Source organism: Ptiloglossa arizonensis, chromosome 9 (assembly GCF_051014685.1).
Source record: "Ptiloglossa arizonensis isolate GNS036 chromosome 9, iyPtiAriz1_principal, whole genome shotgun sequence".
Lineage (NCBI taxonomy): Eukaryota > Metazoa > Arthropoda > Insecta > Hymenoptera > Colletidae > Ptiloglossa > Ptiloglossa arizonensis.
In genome coordinates, this window is record NC_135056.1 from 9675049 (window position 1) to 9690149 (window position 15101).

Genomic DNA, 15101 nt, shown 5'->3' on the forward strand with positions numbered 1-15101 from the left:
GAAGCTAGCAAAGCTAGCGATCAGGGGCGAGGGGTTGGTGGTCGTTGGGTAAGGGTTGCAGTCCGGTTCCCCCTCCAAGGGATCACGCAACTGTTGCACCTCGACCATGTGCACACCTCGAAGTTACACACTACCGAGAAAAATAGTCGGGGCGGTTTCTCTGCTACTCGCGACAACAACCGAGCTGACACTAATTTCCCTCGAAGCAGCTCTCGCTTCTTTTCCGCGGAGACTGCCGTTGGTTTCCGGTTATACCCCACCAGATCGCTCCCCCGCTCATTTTACAACCACGTTTACGTGTATCTATTTCTCTCTCTCTCTCTCTTTCCCCGTGCGTACGTGTGTGCGTTCCCGTGCGTACGAATATACAGGGTGTGCGCGATTCTGATCATCGAAACCCTCCGAACGAACCCCTCAAGGGCAATCTTCACGTTCAAGATATTGATGTGCTCAAAGTCGCTCTTAACGAGTCGATTTCCCCGTTCTCGTTTACACCTTTGTCTTTCTTGCAACGCTAATAGCAACTCGAGCTTCTTCTGCTTATCGATCGCTCCAGTAAGCACGGAAATATTGATAAATAACACTTTTAGTTCGAAAAGACGACTTGCTGTATCGATGTTTACTTTACTGTACACTACGAGGAGAATATAAAGGAACATTTGCACTTTGTGAACCGTAGAGAAATGAAATTGTTCGATAATATTATATACAAAGTAGAACGTAGATACTGAGAATCCAACGAAAAGAAACTGTTTGCCAAGTGAATTTTACTTTGGAATATCTACGAGACCGTAGTCGTGTTATTGCTAACGATTCTATACACTTTGGAACTCGAAAGAATATCCTATTCACTGATTTATATACCGTGTGAAAATTAGCATAATTAAGTAGCAATAACCATAAAATTAAAGTCAAAGTTTTATAAATGAATATATATTGCTGATTAATGATTATATATTGCTGAGAGTATATTAAGTAAGAGTGTATCGAATATTTCAAACGTGTTTCCAAAATACGACTTTTGAGTCGTGGACTTTTATAAAGTAGCGGAAAATATTTCTTTGTAAGAACACGGGGGAAAAATTTGTTAGGTAACAAATTATGACTACACTCTGTGTATGAATATACATGTACTAAACAGTGTGATACTAAAGTTGTAAGCTTCTTTCCGTGATTTCCTCTTTCCTTCCTTCCTTCCTTCCTCTCCTCTAGATTTCAGTAGAAAAGAGTGGCGCACAACTAACACAATATGTTTTGTGAAACTTCCTTATCGAGAAGTATGATTATTATAACAGCACCGCTCGATATAACCTACCTACGCACTGTTCTGAGTTTGAGTATGAATAATCGATTATACATCTTAATACTGACGCTATATTTTGAATCTTTTACCGAAAATGAATATTTAAATATTATGAGCGCGAAAATATTCTCAACAATGTATGAAATACTTTGGAAATTACTGGGTATTTAATTATCCTTCGTTATCATTATCCTCGATAAATACATATGTTTTTTCGAAAATTTATACGCGAGAAAGCTATATCGCGGTGACACGTTATCAGTTGAAAAGAATGAAAAGAGGATGTCGATAAAAAAACCATTCAGCACCGTGACAAACAGTTCCTCTATGGAATACATCGAACGGAAATTTTGCCCAACCTTGAACAATTCTTTCATCACTGATGCGCACTTTAAAGTATAATTTTTACGAGAAAATACATTTCACCACTGATTTATAACGAATACAAATATCGCTAACGAGACAAAAACTCTGAACAATGGCTGACGTGACCCACGTTCGTGAAGAAACGCCTCGTTCGAGATGAAGACAGTAAATTTCGCGATAATGGATAACATTAACAAAAAGGAAAAAATGTACGAGCTGTATTTGCGTAGCGAAACAGATGCATGTAACTGTAAGCTTTTATGACAATGTTAAACACAGTTAAAGTTTGCAGATTGAGCTTACAACAATACAGAAATGATTAAAAAAGAAGATGGAATGATTTAGTGCTTATTTTAATAAAAATCTGATATTTATCAAATTTAATATATTTGCTAATTAATTAATAATTTGATTTTCTTAGCACTGAATGTAGTAATTTGTATTTAGGATTAAAAATTTGCGATGATTTTGTAGTAAATTTTGTTGGGAAGTCATAGTACTTTATAATTACTAACAGCAGTAAGAAATCAAGAAAATATTAGCGTAGTGTTGTCTTATGTACACCATATATAAAATGTAAATTTCATTCCTAAATTGTGTTAGTGGTATTTTGTGATGTATCACATTGCATGTATTTTTATCATAAGTAAAGAATAAAAAAAAAGCAAGAAAAGATGCTTATTACCTTCTGATCGTGCTAAGTAATGTATTCGTATGTTACCACGAAGTTTAAAAATAAAAAAGTTCTAAAACTGTCATAGAAAAATGTAGATATCTTATTGCATTTCACAATATGCAAATGTCAAGGTTTATTGACACGCAAAACAATAACTATTGCAAAACAAAACAGAAGACCTATGTACACAAACTATATTAATTTCCACACAAACTAAATTATTTGTATAAGTAAAAATTATGTGTGTTAATAAATATTTTGCTTTCTAATTTATAATTATATCATACTTAATTTGCAAAACTGAATACTACTCTATACAATTTTATAATGCATTAAACCAATGACATAATTTTTGAAATAGTTACAAAAATAACTTGTATCACACCTATTTTTTTATATTCCTATACTATAGTAGTTCTCTGATCATTGTGGAGAAAATGTTCTGGACGTCTTTAATAAACTTTATATTTATACTCATGACACACATTATAGAAACTGAAAATCATTGCAATACAAAATAGAAAAATAACTATATAAATATAAAATTGTTAATTAAAGAGTTCAAGAATATATATCCACAATATAATTATATAAAATGTATTAAAAAAAACAAAAATTTAACAACTTTTATTTTAAATATTATTATTTTTATTCGATTAAATAATTTAATGCAAGTAATAAACTTACCATTTTCTCCATCTGTCAATGCACCAGCATCGTCTTCACTTTTTTTGAGTTTATCAACTGTAACAATAAATAATTCTATATTAAACAAAAAGTTAAAAATTATTTTCTGTAATTGTATAAATCCTATTTCCAAGTTTTATATTTGTAAAACATTTATATTACCTACCATGAAGCATATGATTTTGAGAATGATGGTGATGATGCGACGATGGAGGTTTTCTTTCTGGGATAATACGCTCCATCAGTTTGCTTATACGTTCGTTGACTCTTTCCTTTCTGACCAATGGTCCTGGACAATTTTCTTCTACCACACGAACACACTGACGGTGGACACTCAAAGAACAATCTATAAATGAAAATATATCAAGTTTTTATTAAATGTTAACTCCGGTTTTCATTTTAATTTTTTGCGTAAAGTAAAATAAATGTCAATATCTTTATATAAAATTTATATCTATTAATTAAACATGTATGAATAATAATATATAAATATATCTTTACATACCACTACATAAGTATCCTTGAGGTCCAATTCCGCCAATAATAAGTTGACAGTGATTACAATAAGTAATAGTAAAGTATTGATGAGCTACAAAGTGATGACCTCTAATTGCCATTTTTCTTGTCTTTCCTGTAAGCAAGCGCCCTTTGATATTCGATTTATCTTTTGCAACAAAAGTAGGTACTCGATCAAGTGATACTGGTCGGACTTGGAAAATTTTTGTCAATATTGTTGCCAGACCAGCTGCTGTTGTAAATTGTCGCAAATCTACGTGTTCTTTTTCTATATCTTCTCTGAAACATTCCATAAATAAATAATAATAAAACATCAAGCATCAATAAGATAAAATAAAAATATTTATTATATAAATTTAAATTAATGATCTTACAGATAAGGTTCCATTTTAGGTAAGAGGTATGTTTCTATGATTTTTGTTTCTCGTGCTTTGTCAGATGCACTTTCATCCAATTGAGCATCACTTGGACCAAATAATGTCCCCAATCCAGCAGTTCTCTTTTGTTGAAAGTCTGCAAGTTGCTCATTCAGTTCTTCTTTCGCACGTGTACGTGCTTTCAGAAAGATCTATCAAAGGTGTAACATTTTACAAAATCATATCAAATGATTATTAGTATACGTAGCAGTACATACTTTTCGGAGAATCTCTTCTTTATCAGATTCCTTTAAAAGAACATCGTCAATTTCATGTGCTACATTTTCGTCTACATTGTGCAGACGGAGAGGCTGAATAAAGAAGGTTTAATTAAATACCTTATTTAGATTTCAAAAAACATATATTTTTTAAACTACTTACTGCACCAGGTACTAAAAAACTAGAATGAATTTCATATGCCCACTTCCTCATTTCCTTTGCATTGCCTTCTTTGTACAGATCCGTTACTAAATAGAACAACTACAATAATATGAATATTTTTAGATAATGAAATTCAAAATCAATACTATAAAAAGACATTACTTATGTACCTCCATAAAATTGTACTCACCAGACTGGAGGGATCACTGTTTGATAAGACATAATTAATAAATACAGCAAGGTGCGCGTGATGTCCCCATAATCGAGATAAAGATTTGAATGGTCCATGATCTTCTAGTTGTCCCTAAAAGAATATTTAATTATGATTAAACAATGACAAAAACTATTTTGTTGTAAATGAAAATGTGATGTGTAAAACTTACAACTTCTTGGTCACTCATATCATCATCTTCCATTGACATAATTGGCTGTTGTAATGTTGGCAATCCAGGAATGCTTTCATTTAAAAGAGTCTGCAAAAGAAAAACTAATTAGGTACACATATTAGATCACTGTTGTGTGTGGTTAAAAAAATGTAACTTTCAAGGAAAACTTACATCATTTATAGTAGAATTTGTAGTATCATTTCCTGGACTAGCGGTTGGATATGGTGGAGGTGGAGTTCCTGGTGGAGTGATATGAGGTAATTCATCTATATCAATGTCACTATGCCTCACATGTCTCGGAGGAGAAAGATCATTCATTGATTCTGATGCTATTAAACGTCTACTAGCTTCTGAGGGAGAAATTGTTGTAGTTCCTAGTTGTTCTGGACTGGATTTTGTTCGTTGGTGCTTATTGAGTGAATTTGAAGAGCCCAAATTTGCACCCTGTGAAAACTATAAAAAAGTTCGATAATAACTAAAAGATTATCGACAACAGTAGAGTTAAGCATAAAAATAAAATAAAAACATTATGCAAGATTGTAGTAAAATACATAATATGCATATAACCACTAGATGGATCTTAAAAAATAAACAGTGCAATCACAAAATATACTGCAATGAAAGACATGTTTTTAAAAAGACACCATAAATTTCTATTAAATCACAGAAACCATACTCCAATGCATTTCACAACCATACTTGAAAAGACATTACTTAATACACTTTCATACTAATCAAGCAACACAATATCAGTGAACAACGAACGTAGTTTATTTTAAATGTAATGTTTGTCTGACATAGCTGCACATAAGCCTATAGTGTAACATAGATATTATGATTAAGTGTGTGAACTGAAACAAATATAAAGTTAAATGTCTTAAAATGCTATACAGAATATCAAAATTTAAAACTATGTAATTGTTCAATGGATAAATATGAGTTACTTTTAGAAGTATACACAGTACTGTGTGATACTTTTTCTGTACCATGCATTTATATAAATTACTTATTTAATGACTTAGTGATTAGACTACTTACAGAGTTAGGTATGCCATGACTGGTGGTTGAGGGCGTTAAATGAGTCAACAGATGACACTCCAGCTCCAACTGGGCTACGTTGTGTGTATTTGTAGGGGGAGGTCTGGGAGGCAATGGTGGTGGAGATAGGCTTTGCATGGACAAGGATTTACGAGATGGTAGAGGCGGTGGTACATCACCACTGCTACTACTTAAAGGTGGATAATAGCCCGGGGAACACGAGGTGTTTGTTACCAACGAGCAAAGCTGTAAGACACAACAAAAGCTGGTTAGATAAAGTTAGCAAAAGCTTAAATACATCCCTACATGACCGAATTTAAAAATCTCAATTGCAATGCAAGCCACCTTACATGAAACTTACATTTCTATAGCTCAAAAGGGAACACGTACAGAAGCACAACATGAGTTTCATTGTTTCTTGCTGTTTACCATCATACACTATAAGCTATTAATATACCGATCAAAAATTAATATACTACTAATAAAATCAGTGATAAAAAAAACTATCATCATACTTTGATCATTATGCCTTCTATTGAAAAACATAAACACCTTAATAACATCATGCCGAGCAACTATTTGGTACACTGAACAGCATCAGCTTGAGCTGTCAAACACTGACATAAAAGCAAGGCAAGAACAAATGTAAGAGTACAATAAATGTTAATGAATTAAGCGTTAAAACGAACTCATATTTTATGAATAAGATTATGAGTCATAACATAATATATATAACTAATTTACTAATATAAAATTTATGCACTACATTAGTAGAATGAACAGAAATCTTAAAAACTATTTGAACAACGCATTAAAGCACACCATATAGAAGAAAAATCAGACCTGTTCATTAGTAGTAATCGCAGCTAGCTGTTCCTGTAAGGTGCGCACCCTTCTTTCAGCACCCGCCAATTCTGCTTGTAGTCCTACAATATGGACATTTCCACTCCCAGTACCAGCTTTTGCAAGTTCACTTCGAAGCTTGTCAACGTAACTTTGTTCCTTCTCCAACATAAGCTGGAATGTATGAACGCGCTGTGTTTCCAGCTGCCGTTTTTTCTCATGCTAAAACATAAAAAAGAAAAAAAAATGATTACCCCTCATTAGTTTAAAAAGGATGAAAACTAATTTTAGTTAATGTTTCTGAACTTTTAATTTCCTAGTTCTGAATACAGTTTTTAAATCTAAATGAAATTTACTTAAATCTATAAAAATATAAAAATCTAAGAAAGAAAATTAACATTTTTAAATAGTACATTTAACATAGAATAATATTACTGCTTAATAGCATAAGATTTCTTTTAATACTTGTTACTATTCTTATAATGCAATTTGTTTAACACATACATAAGAAATTTGTATTAATGCTAATCAAAGATTAATTTTTCAAAACTGTTCAGATGATGACATACAATTATGTTATATAAACGAAGGAATATTAAAATGCCCACTACTTACAGGGTCAAATATGAGTGAAAGAGATTAACGATTTCAAACATAAAACATATTTTATAAAAAAAAAAAATATCTAATGTATCTCTGTGGCAAAATATTTGTTACTAATATCATCTATTTAAGTTAAAACTTAATTTACTTTTCTATTCCATGTAAGCAAAAAAGAATAACAAAGTCAAATAAAAATATTTGAAAATACAAAGCAGTGATGTCATATTGTAAATAAAGTGTCGTCATCGCCACTAAAAAATTTATTCGAAACTAACACAGTGGAAGGTATTTTAACTGCATAAAAAATCTAATTAAGAAATATATGTCTTATTGTATGAAAAGAAATTATTCAACAATCCATGACAACAAAAACGAAATCTGATGCGTTTTCTTTTTATAAGTAATTCTGACTTACATCAACCGGTTGAGGTCCCGTGATACGTGCATTACACGGTGCGCCGGCTGCTGGTGCAGTCGACGCCCTATGCAGAGAAGTCGCTGGTTGCGAGGGTGATACCATCGTTGTACCGGCTGACAGACTGACTGGTCGTTGATGCTGTCCACCCGCCAGACCAACCTGCAGCCCCGTGGCCGTCGTAGCCGCGCTGCTCGTCGCAACTGGCTTCTGCTGCACCGTCAGTACCACCTGCGTCGAAGCTGCAACAAGAGTTCAAGGACGATGATTAGTCACCTTTCGCATACCTCTGCCGGTCCTTCCCCCGCGTTTGACCCTCCACCTTTCTTTTGAGAACTACTCGCGAACAATCACCACATATGCTTTTTGTCTTAAACGGTCTAGAGTTTTCGCCGATTTTTATATTGTGCGCGTAGTCGAACATTCATTTGTATAGTAAATACCACCATCTTTACGGTTAATTTTATTTTTCATTTTTATTAATCTCGAAAGAATCTAAGAAAAATTCTGAGAGACTGCAAATTCTAGCGTAACATTCGAACTAAAATTTTTCAAATTCGAATGTAATGTCAAATTATTTGTGTTCTTTAGATTTTTAACTCGTTGAGTTCGATTAACAATCATATATTGATTTAGAAACTCAAAGTCCCTCGTATATCGTTATGACAACATTCATTGATACACCGAACATATAATTGCATCATCATGTATTGAAAATAATCTTGTGTGAGATGTTCTCTTAAAGTATTAAATTGTTAAAAATTATCAACAACGAATCTCTTATAGATTTTGAGGTATACTTTTAAAAATGGCACAGTCGGCATTGAATTTTTTGTCGTACAAAAACGTATCATTCAATGCAACTGAATTTATTCAATTAATAACGAGTAAACGTACGAAATACTGGGAACAATGACTTTCAAAATGTAAATTGCACATTTTTATATCCCCTATCATACATGCAAATAAAATATTTAATATCGTACGATTTAATACTTGAACGGGAACACAATTTGCGTTAAAAATTTGTTACAAGAATTGTAAAATAAATTTACATCTTTCGACTAACACAACGCTTTTAAAAACAAGTATGTCATGGTACTCTTTCTCAAACTTATTATCTAAACAAGGATTGTCAGACCGTGCAAGAATTCCATGTGTAACATAGATTTATAAAGAAACAGCATATACAAACACTGTTCAAAGAGCGTGCAATTCCTCGCAGTTTGCAATAAACGCGAAATCATCACTACAAGTATTGTAAAATGTGTACATTAGATGACCGAAAATATTTTAGAAGAAGCTGCAAATACCGGAACATGGTTTTGTGCGAGCTTTCTTCCAAGCTTGCCTCAGGTCGTACGTGGTTCGCGTCTTCATATAGATACAAATTAAAATAGCCACGTTCGAAATGGATCGATTTTCAAACGATTTCGTATCGTCGATTAAAGCTGAAATTCGTCGGTTTAATACGCGCATCGAGAACGGTGTCGACTACGAAACTGCGTAAAATGATGCTGACTCGAGACGATCCGAGAGCAAGAAGACATTCGTACCAAGAAACTTGGCCCCAGGTGTGTGTATTAATATGAATGACGAGATTCTTATGTTTACACGCGCGTACGACTAATCTTTCAATACCTATATGACCAGGACTCGTCATTTGACTATACTGCAACACCTTGGCCAATCCATTCTTCTAATATTATCATTCCCTTTCGGAAAGCAAGATTTAAGCTGAAAGCATTATCAAAGAAAGTCTACGATGCTTTCTTCTTGCAACGTCCAAAATTTATTGTGTACTTTTCGCGATATTATTTATTTTTCTTCCAATGTCAAAAATCAGGTTATCGTTACGTTGGCTTTATCTAATATTATCGTTCACTCTCGGATTCCATGATTCGAGCTGAAAACATCATCGAAGAAGGTGCTTCCTTCTCACGTGTCTAAAACTTCGCCTGTACTTTAGACGATGTAACTTTTCTTCTTTTAATGTCAAAAATTAGGTTATCGTTGTGTTAGTTTTATCGATACGATGAACTAAAGGGATCACCGATGGTCCATAATGTGTACCAAAAATGAAACAATCGGTAACTTTTAATTGCTAATTACATGTGTTTACGAATTTGACATGCTTTATCCACAGAGATGTAACGCGATTAAATAATTTGTGGAAATTATGCTCTGAAATTTGCAGTAACTGTTAATCTGTAAAGATTAGTTTAATTTTTTTTTCATATTTCTATTTACTAGTGCCGACTAATATCATTGCTTATTGATCGGGGTAGGTTGTTAATAGTATCAAATATGTCCATAAATTAAATAAATTATGCGAGTGTTACATATGTAACGCTATACATTAAATCAACAAGTAAAATTAATTATTATCAATGATTTATATAATTATATTTCATTTTTATTTCTTTGTGGTTATCTAAACGAACGGTTTGAAAATAAGAAATTATCTACGTAATAAGAATTCAAGATACGAACGTTTGTTGAACTTTGCTATAATCCTCATTTTCACTATGCATTTAAGAAATGAACCACCTATATATGTAGATATGAATTCTATTTATACAGATACTTATTTTAAGAAATCTCTTATCGTAAAAGATGCACTTATTTATACGCATGTAAAAATATATATATAAATATTGAGGTGTAGATGAAGAAAAAAAAAATAATCAAGAATTCATTTCAGGTGTTTGAGTTTAGGATTTAATGCATTTAAGCTTCGAGAATTTTATTATTAGTAATTGCGACTTAAGAGTACATTCTCGTGTTCAATATTCAAGTAAAACGTGGGTAAAAGAAAATGAAGCCGTACGAAATTTAAAACAATCGCTATTTGGTTATAATTGAACGTAGAAATGTAAATTTTTGCCTGGTTTTACCAGAATCCTTGTATCAGTATTGATCTTGGGATAAAAATTAGAAACGCGTCTGTGTGGGAAACCCCGAATGAACGATTGAGTCAACTGTAAATGGCACTGACTTGGCGGTCAGCTGCAAACCTTCTCGTACTCTGCAGGCGCCTTTCCTCGTAAAACTATATTTATTTCAACAAGACTGCGGTTTTAACGTGATTAATCCCCATTTAGAATATCTACGTTCATCCGTTCCTTACTTCGTTGTATATATAGCACATTTTTTGTAATATACTAAATTTATTAAAACGCAATTGTAACTTGGCCAATGACAATTGTAGTAATTTGAAAATAAATATCATTTTCTTCTAGATGCGTATTGAAAAAAACATGACGCGTCCTTGAATCATAATATTCCATATAAATAAGGTCTGGCTTTTATCTATTAGAAAATCTGCAAGTATATTGGTTTTAAATATTTATGGATCCAGTGAAATCTAGATACGCGTACAAAAGTAACTGCGTTATGAAATAATTAAGTAGGACAGCTACCATACTTCGGAATACTATTAGAATTGGGCGCGTGAAAGAGTATTTTTTAAGACACTGAAACGTCTAATCTATCAGACACTGAAATCGTCGTGAAAATCTAGCACTTTTTTTCTTTAAGATTTATCCAATGCAAAATGAAATTACATATACATGCATAATTTTACAATCGATATTTATACGTAAAAAATAGTTAACAGTCGTCAGGTCTTTTTAATCTTGCAATTAGTCGGTTATAATTTTTCTTCTATGCAGTTCGTAAAAAGTGATACAACATTGAAAGATGATTTACATCTTTCGAATAAAGAATATTTTTCATTTCAATATCAGATACTTCCAAAGTGTCGATTCTTTAATCGAAACGTATTAAATAAAACCAGGGAACTACTTAATGTATCCAGATAAATAATTACGTTCGACTTCGTTCACACAGATCTTACACACGTTACACAATTTTGCGAAATAACCACAGCTGAGGCGACGTGGAGGACTGAGCCTGCATCCATTGTGTTGTACCTGAACTGTTAGAAAGAGGAAGACAGAATTCTATGAACGGTCACCGCTATAAACTCACATGCTTACATCACTGGTAACGTCGCCGCAGAAACTCCGTTTCTGTTGGTGCGTCCGACATAAAGTCGCCGACAATCGCTCACGATCATTCTAAATGCTTCTTTTTTTTTATATATACATTCTGCACAAGTGCAATGTGCCAATGTAACCATTACCGGTGTTATCGTATTGGTACAATTTCTGAAAAATATCGCGAAGAAGAAATGGGTAAAAAAATATCCGATAGAATTTAAATTTTACGGACGCTTGTTATCTTCGATTACTCACACACTGCATTTCCCTTTGCAAACCTCTGCACTTCCTCTTTTTTTGCGTAATGTTTATGGTGCAGCACAAATTAAATTGTATTGTCTACTCGAATTGATGAAGCACGCTTAAGAGTTCAATTTCGATGAAAGCTTGCCAGATACAGGATGTACCGGGATAGTACAAACACAAACTTTCGCAAAGAAGAGAAAAAAAAAAGTAAACCGTGAGATTTGACTATCATGGATCCTGTGGTTAATTTTTTATAAGCAAAGCAGTTCTATGTAGAAACAAAATTATTACATTCCACTTTCTGAGATAATATTCACATTATGTAAAATATTGTTCGTAGGTGAATAATGTTAAAATACGCTGCACAAAATATCAGATTATTGAATAAGTTCTTTTGGACTTTGAATTTCTTTTTAAAACATACACGACTTTAGTCAGAATCATTTTTAATCGAGATAGATGACATTAGACTGACTTTCATCGAAATTTTTCTTTATAATAGTATCTAAATGTTTAACAAATGGTAATTCGTATGGGACAAATCCAGTTTATTTAAATTTTATAAAGGTGTCCTTGTAAGTAATCGATGCAGAAAAATATAAACTTTAAAATGAAACATTAAATATTAATAGAAGAAACAAATTGTTAGGAAATCATACTTCATTTCTTTTAAAATAATTATTTAATAAATTATTCGCGTAATATACCGATAACAATACCTTTGGCATCTATTTTTACAAAAGTATGGGTTATCGACCTGTATTACGGTACAATAGAGTACACCTACCTCATTGTGATTAACAATCAATGACACATAAGAATATCTTGCAAAGTATGGGTTAGCCCCTGTGAACTTATTAGCTTGCTAGGCAGAATATGTAAAAATGCGCAATCGACAGGAAAATTCTGTCATGGTGAAAAAAATGTTCACCCTTTGTACTCTTGTGAAAACACGCAGAAAATGAACTTTATTGCGAAAAAATGAACTACGTGAGAAAAAGTATCCGAAAACCAACAACATTTGTATTAACTTAATAATAGAAGTAAAAAATTTTAGTATTTTATGATAGTTTTTGAGATATTTTAAATTTTCGAAGTTTCAATATTTGAACATTAATTGTACACAATTATATAGAAATATGTTGTGTAGGATAAAACCATTAGTTCTTCTATTAGTCAAAGAAAATTTACTTTCATTTTGTAATGTTTGTACAGCAGCTCATTCTGTATAGTCTTTTTGCGCAACAACATTTACACGGTCTCATCGTTAAAATAATGTACCTAAGTCCTTGAAAATGATAGAGAAGAGGAAAAAAGAGGTCGTAGAAAAGAAAGAAAGTATGTAAACTTACACTTTATGAGCTGCACAACGTCTGTATGCGTGGACTGCATTACATTCACGCCGTTAACCTGGAAATGCCGATCGTAGTTATAAATAGTGCAAATGTATGATTGCAAATACACACTTTACGAATACAAATAATTCAAATTCACATGTATCGTGAGCCGTTAATAATTTAATTTACAAACTCAACGATCCGTTCGTTAAAAGGCTGTGAATTGTAAAAATGTACCGTTGGCTATACTATTTTCGTGGAATACTTTTTTTTTTTACTGTTACTTCGCAATAATATTAATTCGAAATAAGCTCACCTTGATTATTTTGTCGCCCGCGTGAAGGCCAGCTCTCGCGGCTGCACCGCCTACAATATCATCATTACCTTTTAGATTTTTGACGAGACATTCAATTATTGACAAGAATTTTCTAATAAAATTTCAAGAAGTAACGTTTACTCTGAGTCAAATTACATGTTCTTTTATTATTATTATTCGATGTACCAGTTTCACGAATTGACGTGATTTCTATAAATTTTTCACTAAACTTTCATATGTTGAAATTCAAAAAAGTTATGAAAATAATTAATGCATACAGAATGGTTCACCGCAAACGAAGTATCTAATTATACTACGTACATAACAATGTTTATTTTTATTAAATGTTTCAGAAAAAAGTGAAACTGTTTCCTAAATTGAATGAAATTTTAAAAGAATTTTCTCCAAAAGCTATTATATTTTTCTCTCGAGTAATTAAAATCACGAATATTTTCTACATAAAATTAGAAACTCTTTAGAAGCGAATTTAACGGTCTGTGATATTTGTATATTCTGTTGCTAAATTAATTGATTATTATACTACTTTATAATAAATGTTTAAACTGATAATCAATCAGTGCTAATTTGTCTTACTCAGAGCACATCATTATAATCGTAAAACATGATATGTACGTATCGTTGGATGTTAAATTTATTCTAAAAAAATCTTTACTCTGACTTAGAACACATACGGTTTTACTTAAAAGAATGCTCGGGATCTCTGAAATTACTTTGAAATAGAATAACTTTTAAAATTTTAATCGGGATAGTACTAAATAGATGATAATTGATTAAGTATATTATTTCTGTGTGAAACACTCTGTGAATTATTACTGAAAACTACAAATTGAAATTTATAGAAACTTTCAAAAAACTAAACTTGTTCTCTCAAAACTCTACAAATTGTTTCATATTTAATAAAAATGAATACATACATCTTCATAAAATTATACATCTTTATTGCAAACATTCTACGTTATACTAGCACATGGAAAAGAAAATGGCGTCTACAAGAAGATTGGAAAGTTAAAATATTTTTATGTCTTTATACCTCATATCAAATACAATACTTTAAACAGTAATATTTGAACATAAAACAAAATTGATTTATACAGATATCACTCTCAAAAGCCTATATAAGATTCCTAAACAATATTTTTAGATTAATGTGACATTTGAGTGTGCTACATCATTGAAAATAGAATCTATTATTCCACATACAATAGACACTATGTAGTTTCTTCTGTTTGCACTTTTCATGTATTTATTCTATTCTATAATATGTCTAGACTTACATATTGCTCCACTATATCTATTTTCTTCGTTAGAAACAAATATTACAATATCATGAATAATAAATAACATTCGCACATCTTAAAAACGAAAAATTTCACGTGAAATGACGAAAGTATTTTTCACAGTTGTTGCAGGTGAAACTATTAGACTCTTCCATGTGTAAATTATGTTTTATTTGAAAATTAATTTTAACATTTCGTCGAATGAATACAACTTAAATCTAGAAACGTCTCAACTTAGCCTCAATTAGGAAAAATGTTCTGACCAATCTC

General features: G+C 31.9%; 1 protein-coding gene across 2 annotated transcripts in view; it reads right to left on the reverse strand.

Annotated features, from left to right (window-relative positions):
• Positions 1–15101, reverse strand: part of Rhogef2 (Rho guanine nucleotide exchange factor 2) — a 44440-nt gene that overhangs the window by 21716 nt on the left and 7623 nt on the right. The window contains exons 3-16 of one of the 2 annotated variants that reach the window (XM_076319976.1): positions 13534–13583; positions 13233–13290; positions 7631–7872; positions 6613–6834; positions 5770–6015; positions 4903–5184; positions 4729–4818; positions 4536–4649; positions 4346–4444; positions 4183–4275; positions 3923–4116; positions 3538–3827; positions 3199–3378; positions 3033–3089 (exon numbers count right to left, since the gene is read on the reverse strand). In XM_076319976.1, the coding sequence (XP_076176091.1) occupies positions 3033–3089; positions 3199–3378; positions 3538–3827; positions 3923–4116; positions 4183–4275; positions 4346–4444; positions 4536–4649; positions 4729–4818; positions 4903–5184; positions 5770–6015; positions 6613–6834; positions 7631–7872; positions 13233–13290; positions 13534–13583 (2217 nt within the window). The remainder of the gene's footprint in view (positions 1–3032; positions 3090–3198; positions 3379–3537; positions 3828–3922; positions 4117–4182; positions 4276–4345; positions 4445–4535; positions 4650–4728; positions 4819–4902; positions 5185–5769; positions 6016–6612; positions 6835–7630; positions 7873–13232; positions 13291–13533; positions 13584–15101) is intronic. The other variant, XM_076319977.1, reaches the window with a different exon arrangement.